The sequence below is a fragment of the Lithobates pipiens genome, unplaced genomic scaffold (assembly GCF_037356315.1).
Source record: "Lithobates pipiens isolate NorthernLeopardFrog02 unplaced genomic scaffold, aLitPip1_a1.2 Scaffold_8, whole genome shotgun sequence".
Taxonomy (NCBI): domain Eukaryota; kingdom Metazoa; phylum Chordata; class Amphibia; order Anura; family Ranidae; genus Lithobates; species Lithobates pipiens.
This window is the reverse complement of record NW_027507903.1, coordinates 329,533,846-329,547,722: the sequence shown is the minus strand read 5'-3', so window position 1 is coordinate 329,547,722 and position 13,877 is coordinate 329,533,846. Positions and strand designations below refer to the sequence as shown.

The window sequence follows — 13,877 nt, the reverse complement described above, 5'->3', positions numbered from 1 at the left end:
AGCAAACACTCCTGCACATTAGTGTGATGGCCTGGCAATCAATAACTCGGGGGATGCTTCCCTCCTGGATAGGGGGTATCCTAGTAGGCACAAAAAAGATAAAAAGAAAAGGCTGCACCAGCCTTGTGCATTATCCCAAGATAATTTAATAATAAAAAAATGCAATAAAATACTACTCACAAAACGTACTGAATAAAATCTTGTAGAAACCACTGGAATGTGGCGATCAGTCATAAAACCGACCGCCTACAGGAAACAGGAGTACCTCAGAACCGCTGATTACTGACGTGTTTCAAAGGAGTACTTTTCTTCCTTAGAGCCTGTACGTGTTTGTGAGTAGTATTTTATTTTTTATTAAATTATCTTCAGCTAATGCACAAGGCTGGTGCGCCCTCTTCTTTTTATCTTTATAGTGAATTCAGGGTCCTGGGTTTAGTAACATATTAACCACTTGCCGTCCGCGCTATCGCCGAATGATGGCGCAGACCTGAATTTCTGTGGCCTCCCGTTTGCACGCTCTCTGCATCACTGAGAGCGTGCACGCTCTTGGCGTCAGAGTCACAGAGACTCGGGTGATCACAGATCCGAGTAGGGTCCCTGCTCCTTAACACGTGATCAGCTTTCATCCAATGACAGCTGATCACATAATGTAACCAAAAGCTCGGTAATAGTTTTTTTCCTCCTCGCGCTGTCAAAAAGCTGATCACTGGCTTATCTGCAAGGGACATAAGTCCCAAAGGGGAAGAGGCAGTTATGCCACCTGCCAGTGCCGCCAATCAGTGCCCCCTAGCAGGGCTGCCCATCAGTGTAACCGATCAGTGCCGTCTCATCAGCGTACATCAGAGAAGAAAAATTACCTGTTTGCAAAGTTTTATAACAAAATATAAAAAAAAGTCAGGTTTCTGTGATGTAAAAAAAATTAGACAAAGATGAAGCATTTCAGAACTTTTTCCACCTTTTTAATGGGACCTATAAACTGTACAACTCCGTTTAACAACAAACTGAAATCTTTTAGGTGGTGGGAAGTAAAAATAAAATAAATATGGTCGTAGAAGTGTGCACGCCCTTAAACGAATACTTTGTTGAAGCACCTTTTTGATTTTATTACAGCGCTGTCTTTTTGGGTATGGGTCTATATCAGCATGGCACATCTTGACTTGGCAATATTTGCCCCCTTTTCTTTGCAAAATACACTCCAAATCTGTCAGATTGCAATGGCATCGCCTGTGCACGGCCCTCTTTAGATAACCCCACAGATTTTCAATGGGATTCGGGTCTGGGCTCTGGCTGTGCTATTCCAAAATGTTTATCTTCCGGTGAAGCTATTCCTTTGTTGCTTTGGATGTATGCTTTGGTTTCTTGTCATGCTGAAAGATGAAGTTCCTCTTCATGTTCAGCTTTCTAGCAGAAGCCTGAAGTTTTTGCGCCAATATTGACTGGTATTTGGAACTGTTCATAATTCCCTTTACCTTGAGGCCCCTGTGCCACCTAAAGAAAAATGGCCCCAAAGCACGATATTGCCACCACCATGCTTCCCTGTGGATATGGTGTTCTTTTAGTGATGTGCAGTGTTGTTTTTCCATCAAACATATCTTTTGGAATTATGGCCAAAGAGTTCAACCTTGGTTTCATTAGACCATAACACCTTTTCCTGCATGCTTTTGGTAGACTTCAGATGTGTTTTTGTGAAATTTAGCCAGGCTTGGATTTTTTATCTTTGTTAGAAAGAAGGCTTCTGTCTTGCTACTCTACACCATATAGCTCAGACATATGAAGAATACGGGAGATTGTTGTCACATGTACCACACAGCCAGTACTTGCTAGAAATTCCTGCAGCTTCTTTAATGTTGCTGTAGGCCTCTTGGTAGCCTCTCTGACCAGTTTTCTTCTTGTCCTTCATAAATTTTGGTGGGACGTCTAGTTCTTGGTAATGTCACTGTTGTGCCATATTTTCTCCAATTGATCGTCTTCACTGTGTTCCATGGTATATAATGCCTTGGAAATTCTTTTGTACCCATCTCTTGACTGATACCTTTTAACAATGAGATCCCTCTGGTGCTTTGGAATCTCTTTGTGGATCATGGCTTTTGCTGTAGGATGGCAGGTGTGTACGGACTCCTATTTAACAGGAGTCTGAATGTGATTGCTTAATTCTGAAATTCTGAACACGGCTACATCCCCAGTTATAAGAGGGTGTGCACACTTATGCAACCACTTTATTGTAATTTTTTATTTTTAACAGACCGAATTGTCCAGGAAATGTGGCAGTTAGATGGTGGAGACATGAATTTACCACTGACAATTGTCAGCTTTATTTAACTTGTGTAAAACCTTTATCCCAAAAGAAAAAAGCTATTTCTGTAACTGCTTAATAAGTGTTAGCTTGAGTTGGACTTTTTATTTGTAAATTACCATATGTTGAGTCTGTCTAAATCTACTAGTCTGTCTAACACTACCCTCTGCATTGTTTGACAATACTGGCTGATCAGCAGATGTAAAAAAATAATGAAAGCTTGGGGGAAAAAAGTTACTTGATACAGCCACCACATCCAATAATTGGTAAGCTACAATATGTATGTTTTGGGGTTTAGTTCCATTTTAATATTTACCTTTTTGACCTAATCTAGAATGTATTACAATTGCCGTAATCTGTCTGATTATATATTGTCTCGGTTAGTAGCCACTGCATTATTAGGAAGATAGACTAGGTAACCATGGGTTCCAGAGATCTTTTACAGGCAACCCCCTTTGTTTAAAAACAATTTTCTCCTGGAGAGGGTGTGATTTAATTGAATCCCCATTCATTCACGGTCAGTGGCTTCGGGGATAACTAATTGTGGGCATTCATTTTTTGCTCTAAGGTTAGTAGACTATTAATGGCTTGCCGACCAGCCGCCGCAGTTTTACTGCGGCAGAATGGTACAGCTGGGCGAAACCACGTTCCCTTGTGTCGCTTCACCTTTTGGCCACTAGGGGCCCGCAGTGTTTGCCCGACCCTGATGTGAGTGACCTGTGGGTGTGTTGACAGAGCAAGAAACAGATAAACAAAAACGGGTAAACACACAGATCTTAGTCCTTTCAGGGGAAGAGGAGACAGATTGTGTGTTCATACTATGCATGAACACTGATCTCTTACTCTCTCTCCTCCTAGACAGTCCCATCCCCCCACAATTGTCAGTGGTTTCAAAAATGTCAAGTGTCCGATGTGATCCGCCATAATGTCTCAGTCCTGATTAAAAATTGCAGATCGCCGCCATTACTAGTAAAAATAATAATAAAAATTCCATAAATCTATCCCCGTTTTGTAGACTCTATAAATTTGGCGCAAACCAATACATTTTATATAATTTTTTTTTTATACCAAAAATGTGTAGAATAAATATCGGCCTAAACTGAGGAATTGGTGGGATATTATAGCAAAAAGTAAGATATTGGGGGTTATTTACGAAAGGCAAATCCACTTTGCACTGCAAGTGCACCTGGAAGTGCAGTCGCTCTAAATCTAAGGGGTAGATCTGAAATGAGTTGGAGCTCTGCTGATTTTATCATCCAATCATGTGCAAGCTAAAATGCTGTTCATTTTCCTTGCATGTCCCCCTCGGATCTACAGAGACTTTACTTCCAAATGCACTTTCAAGTGCACTTGCGGCGCAGAGTGGATTTTCCTTTAGTAAATAACCCCCATTGTGTGTTGTGGTGTTTGTTTTGTTTTGTTTTTTTTAAATCAAAATTGTCGATCTTTTGTTTATAGCGCAAAATAAAAAAAACCCAGAGGCGATCAAATACCACCAAAAGCTCTATTTGTAGGGAAAAAAAGGACATCCATTTTTCTTTGAGTACAGTGTCGCACGACTGCGCAATTGTCAATTAAAGTAACAGTGCCGAATCCCCAAAAATGACCTGGTCATTGAGCATCCAAAGCTTTCCCATCTAGGGTACCCAAAAAAATAAGTGCATATAATCAAATCAACAGTACATTCTGTGTACAATGAGCCATTGGGTGCGTTTTTCTTTGTCGAGTATAGTGATAAAAATTAAACTAGTTGCACATACAAAATTAAAGCCGTTGTAAATCCGAGAAATATAAAAAAAAGTGTATGAAATGCTTACCTTGTAACAAAGCCCAGCAGCGACGCACGCACATCTGAGACGACTGACATCTTCACCAGTGCTTTACTTTTGTGTTTGTGGTCTCCAGCGTTGTGATTGGCTGGAGCAGCAATGAATTCACTCTTGCGCATGTGTGCGGGAGCCACCGGTCACGGCACATGGCCCTGAAGAAACAGACCCTTCAGAGTGTATGCGCCGATGGCTTCATCCGCAGCGTATAGTACATATCTCCTAAACTCTAAACTGTGCAAGATTAGGAGATATTTACAGCCCCTACAAGTAAGCCTTATAGGCTTACCTGTAGGTACAATTGAGCAAGACTTTACTTCCTCTTTGACCCTGATAGGGCCATGTATACATTTATTAAGCTCCTAAAATACCAGGACCTAAACCTGCTAGGCCCATGCTGATATCTTTGTACCAAGAACTAAGGCTCTGCTATTTATGTGAATCGTCATTTTGTGTTGTAACTTTTTTTTCCTTAATTGTATGTTACTTACTGTAAACCTTTTCTTTTTTTTTTTTTTGGTAATTTTTAAATTATAGAAATTTGGTGAAGTTGATGACTTGAAAGAAGAGGAATTCCCACCAACTGTCATTTTAACATTCAGGACAAGGCAAGAGGCTGAAAATGTAAGAAATACATATGTAATATTCTTAAAATACATCCTTTGTCAGTTTTTGACCAATTAAACAAAACATTTGTAGTCCACAAACTACTTGCTTACACAGTCCATGGCAAAAACCATGTATACACTTTACATATTCTATATTCGTGGAGCCAGTGGCGCTTGCTGCTCTCGGCAAAGCCTGTGAGCATGGGGGGAGAAGAGGAGGGAGCCACTGGAAATGGGCACAGTGCTGGATCGGGCTCGGATAAATAAAAAGGGGTGGGGGTGAAGGGTCAAGACACATACTGAAACATTTTTTATCTTTAATATACAGAATGCATTAAGGTAAAAGTTTAGTCTGTACAACTAGTTGCCTTGGAGTGTAAGCTCCTTGAGGGCAGGGACTGATGGGAACGTGTAATATATATGTAAAGCGTTGCATAAATTGACAACGCTATAGAAGTACCTGTAATAAATAACTACTTGAATGAGTTCTTTGAGAGAAGGGTTTTACAGCAAGTACAATTTATAAATTTTTTTAGTTGGGCTGGTGTATGATGAGCCCGTGTCTTTTGCAATTTCACCACCAATTTTTGTGACTGCTGCTGAATGTCCCTAAAAGGGCTTTTCCCTCATCCATTGATGGACAAAGGAAGTCTTTTTAAGCGTTTCATCAGCTGTCCTGTTTTTGCAGCTTTAAACACCACCCATAGAATCATCTGTGACTTTGTGGGATTCTGTGCATCAGAAACAACCATTTCACCCCATTAGAGACCCTCTTTTTTTTCCAAAAATATTTTTTTTTGTTTTGTTTTTTACAATCACCTTTTTGATGCAAATCTTTTACCTTGACGTTTTATTCTGAGGAACCTTTTCTGGTTTGCATAGGGACAAGGTGGTTTTAAAGCTCAGCACTTGCGTTGGGTAGTTTCTGCATTTCACCTCAACCAGGACTTTGTTCTTCTGTCCTTCTCTCTGGCTCTAGTTCCCCAGAAGGAAATTCCCCCCCCCCATTGTCTGGATGTGATTCCCCTTTGAAAGACTTTCTCTCAGACACTGGTTCTTTCAAAAAGATTATCTTTTTGTCATACAGTTTGGTCCCTGTAAGTGTGTGCCAACTCCTCGTTCAACCATCTCTAGGTGGCACAGCCAGACCATCATTTTAAATGTATGCTCTAAAGAATCTGATTCCACCCCTTTCTCTCAAGACACGCTCTATTGAATCTTTAATAATAATTATGGGCTTTTTGGCATTAAGCATCTGTTCACACGTTCTCACAAGTTTCTACCAGGTGGATGTTTTGGCCAGCACTGGGTGGAAAGGTTCTTTTAGATTGCTCTTTTGATCTGCAGGCCAACCCCAGTTTTTGTCATTTTTTGAAAAAAAATGATTGTGCCTTTTTAGCTATTGTTTGCTGTTTGTAAATCCCTCTGTTGGACTGCCCTTGTGTCCCTTAATGGACAAGAAAGAAAAGGATTTTTGTACTCACAATAAAATCATTTTTTTGTGTTTATGGTAATGCAGTGTACTACTTTGCTACAAAAGTAAGGCATGCTGGTAGTAGGAGGACTTATCCTGGGCTGGCCTTCAGTTTTTGTTTTTGGCATAGTTTACTACTGCTGTAGGTGGCAGTATAACCCAATGGTAGAATACTTCTTCAGTGAACTCCAGGAAAAGGATTTTACAGTAAGTATAAAAACATTTTTTCATTCCCTTTTTTTTAATTTTTTTCGTTTTTATTGGGAGTGCAGACCTTATCCTTATTGGATAATCCGTCAAGGAGGGGTAACTTTCTTGGTGTGCGACCTCCTGTAGGCGAGGTCTTTTCCCCACAGAATATCTGTCCTCACAGTCAACAGTCAATTTACACAGTAGTGTATGTTTATCAGTCTTCATTCAAAATTCATGGAACTTTTACGCAAAATTCATCAATTTTTCCACTTAAGTTTTAGTTTCACAAACGATTCACCCATTTTTTTGTGAGTTGTGATAATCTTTGGTGGGGACATTTATAAATCGACCCCTATGAGTACAAATGGTCTTCTTCTACTTTAACTATTTGGACAATGAAAATATTTAGTGTTTTATAGCAACAATACTTGAAGTTTAACAAGGCTTATGTAACTTGTGCTAAGTTTTTCTACACTGGTGAAAGGTTCCAATATTTATTCTGAGCTGTATTTTTTCAGGCTGCTAACCAAGGTTCAAAATTTAAAGGTCGAAAATTAACAGTTTGCTGGCACAAACCAAAGACTCCTTCCATATCCACTGAAACAGAGGAGGAAGAGTCCAAGGAAGAGGTATAGTACACCCCCATTGCAATGTCTTTTTATAATCGAGGTTAAAAGCAAACTATTGGTTTTCTGTCTTTTTTTTTTTTTCATTATTAGCACATTTATTTATTTTTCATTTGTGTATGTGTTTTGTGCAAAAGCTAACAGATTCCTATATCCACACAAACCAGGCAGATGAGAGGACTCCTCCCCCACCGGTATATTGTAGTCCGACTACACTGAGCAGCAGCTGCAGTTGATTGGCTGCAGCTGCTGATTGATGACAAATTTCCAATATGCTCTTTCAACAGAAGTAAAGCAAATAATTAACTTCTGTCGAGTGGGTATGGTCACACACTGCTTAAAATCCGGCTTGTCCTTGCTGAACTGGCCAAATTTCACTCCGTGTATGGCCAGCTTTAGTAAAAAAAAAAAAAAAAAAAACTTCTTGCAGAGAGCATTCTAAGCTTTATAATAAGACAGTCCAACAACCGCTATGTTTTTTTTTTTTCTGTCACTCTATTTAAAAATACAGTCGGAGCAGTGTGCACTAGAGAATGAGGATCATTGTCCATCCTCCGATCATTCAGCTTTGTGTTTTCTGAATAGAGTTGAACAGCAGCAGATGAAATTACACATTTGTGTACTGCAGTCAACAGGATTTAGAGCCCCACCTGTTGGTTACATATAGTATATATGAAAGAATTTCATATTATCTGAAGTGATGCAAAAATTGTTTAGTCTCAATTTATGTAAAGTATGATGTTTTGTACGTATTTTCGTAATGTTGCTTGGTCTTTTAATTTACAAAAACAAATGTTTTTTGCCTCAGATGCTGAGCTTATTAGTTCTTCCCACTTTCCTCATAAGTTAGCCTAAAGTTATTTTATGTACATAGACAAATGGTTACATTATTTGCTTCTCTTTCACAGCACCTGGTGATTGTGTGTTTCAACCATGTTTTCTGATGTGCTGTGCTTTAGCATCAATGGGGGTTATTTACGAAAAGGCAAATCCACTTTGCACTACAAGTGCACTTGAAAGTTCAGTTGCTGTAAATCGGAGGGGAAGATCTGAAATGAGTGGAAGCTCTGCTGATTTTATCATCCAATCATGTGCAAGCTAAAATGCTGTTTTTTTTTTTTTTTTTTTTTTTCCTTGCATGTCCCCCTCGGATCTACACAGACTGCACTGCCCTTTAAAGTGCACCTGCAGTGAAAAATTGGATTTGCTTTTAGTAAGGAACCTCCAATGTGTTCTAAATTACAAGGAACTGCCTTGCATACGCTGTTAAAAATGTACAACTTTCAACATATACTGCTGATGTACTGTTGCTGTGTTCCCTCTTGGTTGTCTAGTCATACATGAACTTCTAGAGGCAGTCATCTACATTTTTAATTTTCCCTAGTGTTTATTGTCTTTTAACCAATTGCCTACTGGGCACTTTTACCCCCTTCCTGCCTAGGCCAATTTTCAGCTTTCAGTGCTTTCACACTTTGAGTGACAATTGTGTCATGCAACACTATACCCATATGACATTTTTATCTTCTTTTTTTTTTCCACACAAAGAGCTTTCTTATCATACATCACGCGACACAGAGCCATAGTACTTACTATGCGGGTTTAATAGGCAACCTTCAGGTGCTGGAGACTGACACGCCCTACTTTAAAAAGTGCCCTTCCTATATAACCCCTCCCACTGGTGGGAGTACTTCAGTTTTTTCGCCAGTGTCTAAGGTGTTGGTCACGAGTGATGTCCTGTGCTGAGCTCCATTGGAGCAATCCTTGCTGGGGCTAGCCATGCTGACCGGATCCATTCAAAATGTCTCTTTTGGCCGAATTGAATGGTGCCCGGGCCTCATATCTGAAGAAACAAGGTTTTGTCTGAATGCTTCACTTTTAGAGAGCTGGACCCTGGGATCTAGTACTTTTTGGTAGTGAGGCCATACAGTTTTTACTGGCAGAGTGCTGTTGCAGGCCCAGGATAGTGGGTTTCCTCTAGGATCCCCAGCTCCTGAAGGTTCATCAGAACCCACTGTGAAGGGTGAAGATTGGGTCTGTTGGTTAACCACAGAAAACCCTGCGGTGGTAAAGGTAAGTGGAGTTTTCTAAGAAATTTTTCTAAGTTTTCTTATGTCTCCTTTAAAATTGTAAATGTTGTCAAGCCTATGTAGTCACCACTGGGGGCTGTATTGAGCACTTGCGTGACTCATGCTTCTCAGAAAGCCACAATGTGATCCATGAAGCAGAAAGTTCTTCCTCCTCCGAATGACAGCAAGTCTTCTAGTAAGCCTGGGGGCTGGGGGGGGGGGGTCCTCTCCCCACCAGACGCTCAATGTGTAGGCGCCATTTTAAATAAAAGTCACAAATGGATGCCGCTCAGCAGCTTCCAGCTCCCCCTCGCCATGCCTGCCTCTGCCTGGGATCCCCCGTAGGGTCAGCAGCGCGGGAAAAGAGGGGGGTGGGCTTAGCGCCACGTTGGCGTCTTGCAACATCCAGCGCTGGAAGGGAGGCTTTTAAAAAGGCACCATTGTGTCTGTCCATGCTGCTGCAGGGACACAGGAGCAGAGGTGGTTTTTAAATGGTTTGGTGATGCAGGCCTCAGGCTGAGCATTAATAGCAGCAATTAAGCTGAACTATTGTTCATGTAGTTGATGCATTCCTTCTGGTACCCTGTTTCCCCGAAAATAAGACCTAGCTGCAATATAAGCCCTACCCCCCAAATAAGCTCTATCCTGTTTCCCCGAAAAAAAGCCCTACCCTGAAAAGACCTACTAGGGCTTATTTGCGGGGTAGGGCTTATATTGCAGCCATCACCGACAGTCACGCTAGGTCTTATTTTCGGGGAAACAGGGTAGTACCTCTGCTTTGTGCATTGGGCTATGAGTGGAAGGGGGGTAAAAAACACCTCAAAAAGGGGCTCTAGTAAGAATACTCCAGTCACACGGCAGCCTAGAAACTTTTTTAAAAAGATGTCATCATCCCCTGAGAGTGATATGGCTGACCAGAGTAAGCGATCAGAAGGGGCAAGTGTTGCAGCTGCTCTTAACACTGCAGCCCCTATGTATATTACCCAGGAGGTTTTTTTCTTCAACCATTTCAAGCTTGGAGCAAAGAATTGATTCTTTGCTTTCCAGACTGGGGCTAAGCGTAGCGGGTCCATTGCTCAGGACCCTCATTTAAGGACCAAGAGAAGATGATTTGCCTTCTAAGGATGAGGAAGAGGCTACCGTCTCTGCATCTGAGGAACCTGATACAGACATATCAGGTCCACAGGAAAGATTGTTGGTACAATCTTACTGGGTTGGTCCACTCTACTTTTTCAGTGCAATAAGTTGATGAGCCCACGTCTGGTTTGGGTTCACTAAAGCCTCCCCAGTCTGGTCATTCTTTTTCTATCCATTCGTGGCTAAGGGAGCATCCAGATAAACAATTTTTCCCTCCAAAAATGTTTTCTATGCTTTATCCTACGGAGGAAGACTTTTATAAAAAAAATTAAGAATTCCAGCAATTGATGCTGCTATATCCTCTGTAAATAAAAACCTGACTTGTCCAGTTGACAATGCTCAGATGTTAAAGGATCCAACAGATAAGAAGTTCAAATTCCTTTTTAAGAACTATATTTCACTCGCAGGTTCAGCCATTCAACCTGTGCTGGCAGCGATCGGAGTATCTGTCCTTAATGGACCAGTTTACAGATGTACTCAAAGTTATGCCTGATCAGCAGGCCTAGGATTTGGCCAGTATATCAGAAGCATTGTGTTTCACAGTAGACTGTATGAGAGATTCTATTCTCCAAGCCTCACGGCTTATGCTAGGGCTGGTACATGTGCGTAGAATCCTTTGGTTAAAAAATTGGTCAGCCGAAGCGCCATGCAAAAAGCTTTTGGCCAGCTTCCCTTTTCATGGTGACTGATTGTTCTGGGCGATCTGGATAAATCATATCCAAAGAATTTCTAATGGGAAAAGTTCCCTTTTTACCAGTTAAGGAAAAGTTTAAACAGTTTACTTTTTAGACGTACATCTTCTTCATTGCCAGGTGCAGCTTCCTCCAGGCAGTCTCGACGGCCTCCACTGTTAGATTCTGGAGGTAAACCTCTGTCAGTCCCAGGGCCAAAAGAGGACCTGCGGGAGGAAGCCCACAAAACAAAATGCGAAAGCCTCCTTGTGAAGGGACGCCCCCCGCTCGCTTGGGCGGGGGGGGGGGAGGCTTCTGCAGTTTTCAATAGTCTGGCAGGAACATGCTTCCTCAGTTTCTCTAGGTTACAAACTAGAGTTCCGAGCGTTCCCGTATCCTCGTTTTTTTTCTCAGATCAAACGTTCCCAAAGATCCAATGAAAAAGAAGTCCCTCTTTCTAGCTCTGGATCATCTCTTATCTCAAGGGGTAATATCGGAGGTCCTTTTGGAAGAGTGAGGTTGGGTTTTTATTCAAACCTCTTCATAGTTCCAAAACCAAACTGGGATGCAGACCTATTTTAGATCTCAAACATCTAAATTGTTTTTTAAACATCCGTTCCTTTCGCATGGAGTCAATTCGATCTGTAATCTCCTTCCTACAAGGGGGAGAACTTCCAGCTTCAATCGACATCAAGGATGCTTATCTAAATGTGCTGATTTTTCCCGCTCATCGGAAATTTCTACGCTTTGAGGTAGAAAATCGTCACTTTCAGTTTGTAGCTCTACCTTTCGGACTGGCTACTGCACCTCGAGTGTTTACAAAGATCCCGGCTCCTCTTTTAGCCAGGTAAAGGGCCAAAGGTATAACAACAATACTAGCCTACTTGGACGATCTACTCTTGATCAATCGGTAGCCCGCTTAAACCAAACTTTGGTCACCACAGTCAGTTACCTGGAAGACCTAGGTTGGATTCTCAACCTAGAAAAACTCTCCTTAAAGCGGGAGTCCGCCGGGAGTTTTTGGCCAGGAGGGTTTGGAATTGGCGGCCTTGTCTTGCAAGTTGCCCTATCTGGTCATCACAGAGATAAGGTGGTGTTGCGTCCGCAACCATATTTTCTACCGAAGGTGGTCTCGGCTTTTCATATCAATGAGGACATTGTATTACCATCATGGTGTCCTAAGCCGAAGCACCCCAAGGAGGTGGCCCTTCACGCTCTGGACGTGGTTAGGGACCTGAAGGTGTATTTGGATGCCATGGCTCCCTTTCGGAAGTCAGACTCACTGTTTGTTTCGGTGGCTGGTTCAAAGAAGGGCATGACGGTCTCGTTGGCCACCATTTCCAGGTGGATCAGACAGATTGTAGTACAAGCCTACTCCTTGAAGGGGCAGGTGCCCCCCTTTCCGGTCACGGCCCACTCTACAAGGGCAATCGGAACACCTTGGGACTTTCGACACCAAGCGTCGGTCGCTCAGGTGTGTAAGGCGGCGACCTGGTGGTCTGTCCATACGTTTACCAAGTTCTACAAGGTAGACGTCGGTGCATCTGCGGATGCCTGTTTTGGCCGCAAAGTTTTGCATGCAGCCGTATAGTTGCAATTAAATATGCAACCTTTTTATTTTATTTTTTTTGCCTGTTTTTTCAGTAAAAACGCAGTACTGTTATGTTAATACACTGTTGCATTACTTCCGCGATTTGGTTGGGGTCTTGGGGATCACTCCTGTTGAGGATACCAGGTTATATGGTGGTGTTTTTTCTACACACTGCTGTTTTTTTTGTGGGTTTAGTTCACTAGTTCCCACTTGCCATGGTGGATGAAGTTTTTATGCTGTTTTCCCACCCCTCATTTGCCACTGCTTGGGGACGTCCCATTTTGTTACAGAGAGGAGCTGTGTTGGTCGGTGAATATAAGAGAAAATAGGATTTTTTTTGTACTCGCCGTAAAATCCTATTCTCTGTAATTCACCGACCAACACAGCACCGGCCCCTCCTTTTTCTCATTTTAAGTTATACTGCTTGTTGATGTACTGAGTTTGCTAGGGCAGGCTGTGGGGGTTGTAGCCTAGGAACCACCCCCTGGTTCTGAAGTGTTGTATTACAACTTTGCCTAGTAATCTCCAGTGATAGGACTGACAACCCATTTTGGTTACAGAGGAGCTGTGTCGGCCGGTGAATTACAGAGAAAAGGATTTTACGGCACAAAAACAGTACAAAAACCTATTTTCTTGGTTGCCATATTTTCTGCTAGAAGAGTATCAGAGTTGGCTGCTCTTTCTTGTAAAGAGCCCTATTTGATTCTGCATAAGAATAAGGTGTATTACGACCTCATCCTAAATTCCTACAGAAGGTAGTATCCGGTTTTCATTTAAACCAAGATATTGTTTTGCCGCCTTTTTTTCCAGAGCCTCGTGAAGCAAAAATCACTACATTCTCTTGATGCAGTGAGGGTGGTCAAGGTCTATTTGAAAGTGACTGCTCAGATTCGTAAAACAGATGTTTTGTTTGTGTTGCCAGATGTTTCTAAAAGAGGACAGGCAGCGTTGAAATCTACTATTTGTAAATTAATTCATCAAGTGGTTGTTCAAGCTTATGGTTTAAAGAGGAAAATTCCTCCTTTTCATATTAAAGCACTTTCCACCAGGGCTGTTAGTGATTATTGGGCTGTGCATCACCAAGCCTCTTTGGCTCAGACCTGCAAGGCCGCAACTTGGTCTTCAGTCCACACATTTACCAAATTTTATTAAGTAGATGAGAGGTCATGAGGATAGATAGCGCCTTTGGGTGCATTGTATTGCAGGCTGGAGTATGAGTTCTCTGGTCTCTTGGTGCCCTACTTTTGGTGTCTCCCTCCCTTCAGTTGGCATTGCTATGGGACATCCCACATAATAAGTACTATGGCTCTGTGTCCCATGATGTACGATAAGAAAATAGGATTTTTTAAACCGCTTACCTGTAAAATCCTTTTCTTTGTGATACATCACGGGG

At 41.8% G+C, this 13,877-nt stretch overlaps 1 protein-coding gene across 2 annotated transcripts in view; it reads left to right on the top strand.

Moving 5' to 3' along the window:
• RBM27 (RNA binding motif protein 27) overlaps positions 1-13,877 on the top strand; it is a 179,563-nt gene that overhangs the window by 158,519 nt on the left and 7,167 nt on the right. For both annotated transcript variants that reach the window (XM_077473000.1, XM_077473001.1), the window contains 2 exons: positions 4,657-4,743; positions 6,912-7,022. In XM_077473000.1, the coding sequence (XP_077329126.1) occupies positions 4,657-4,743; positions 6,912-7,022 (198 nt within the window). The remainder of the gene's footprint in view (positions 1-4,656; positions 4,744-6,911; positions 7,023-13,877) is intronic.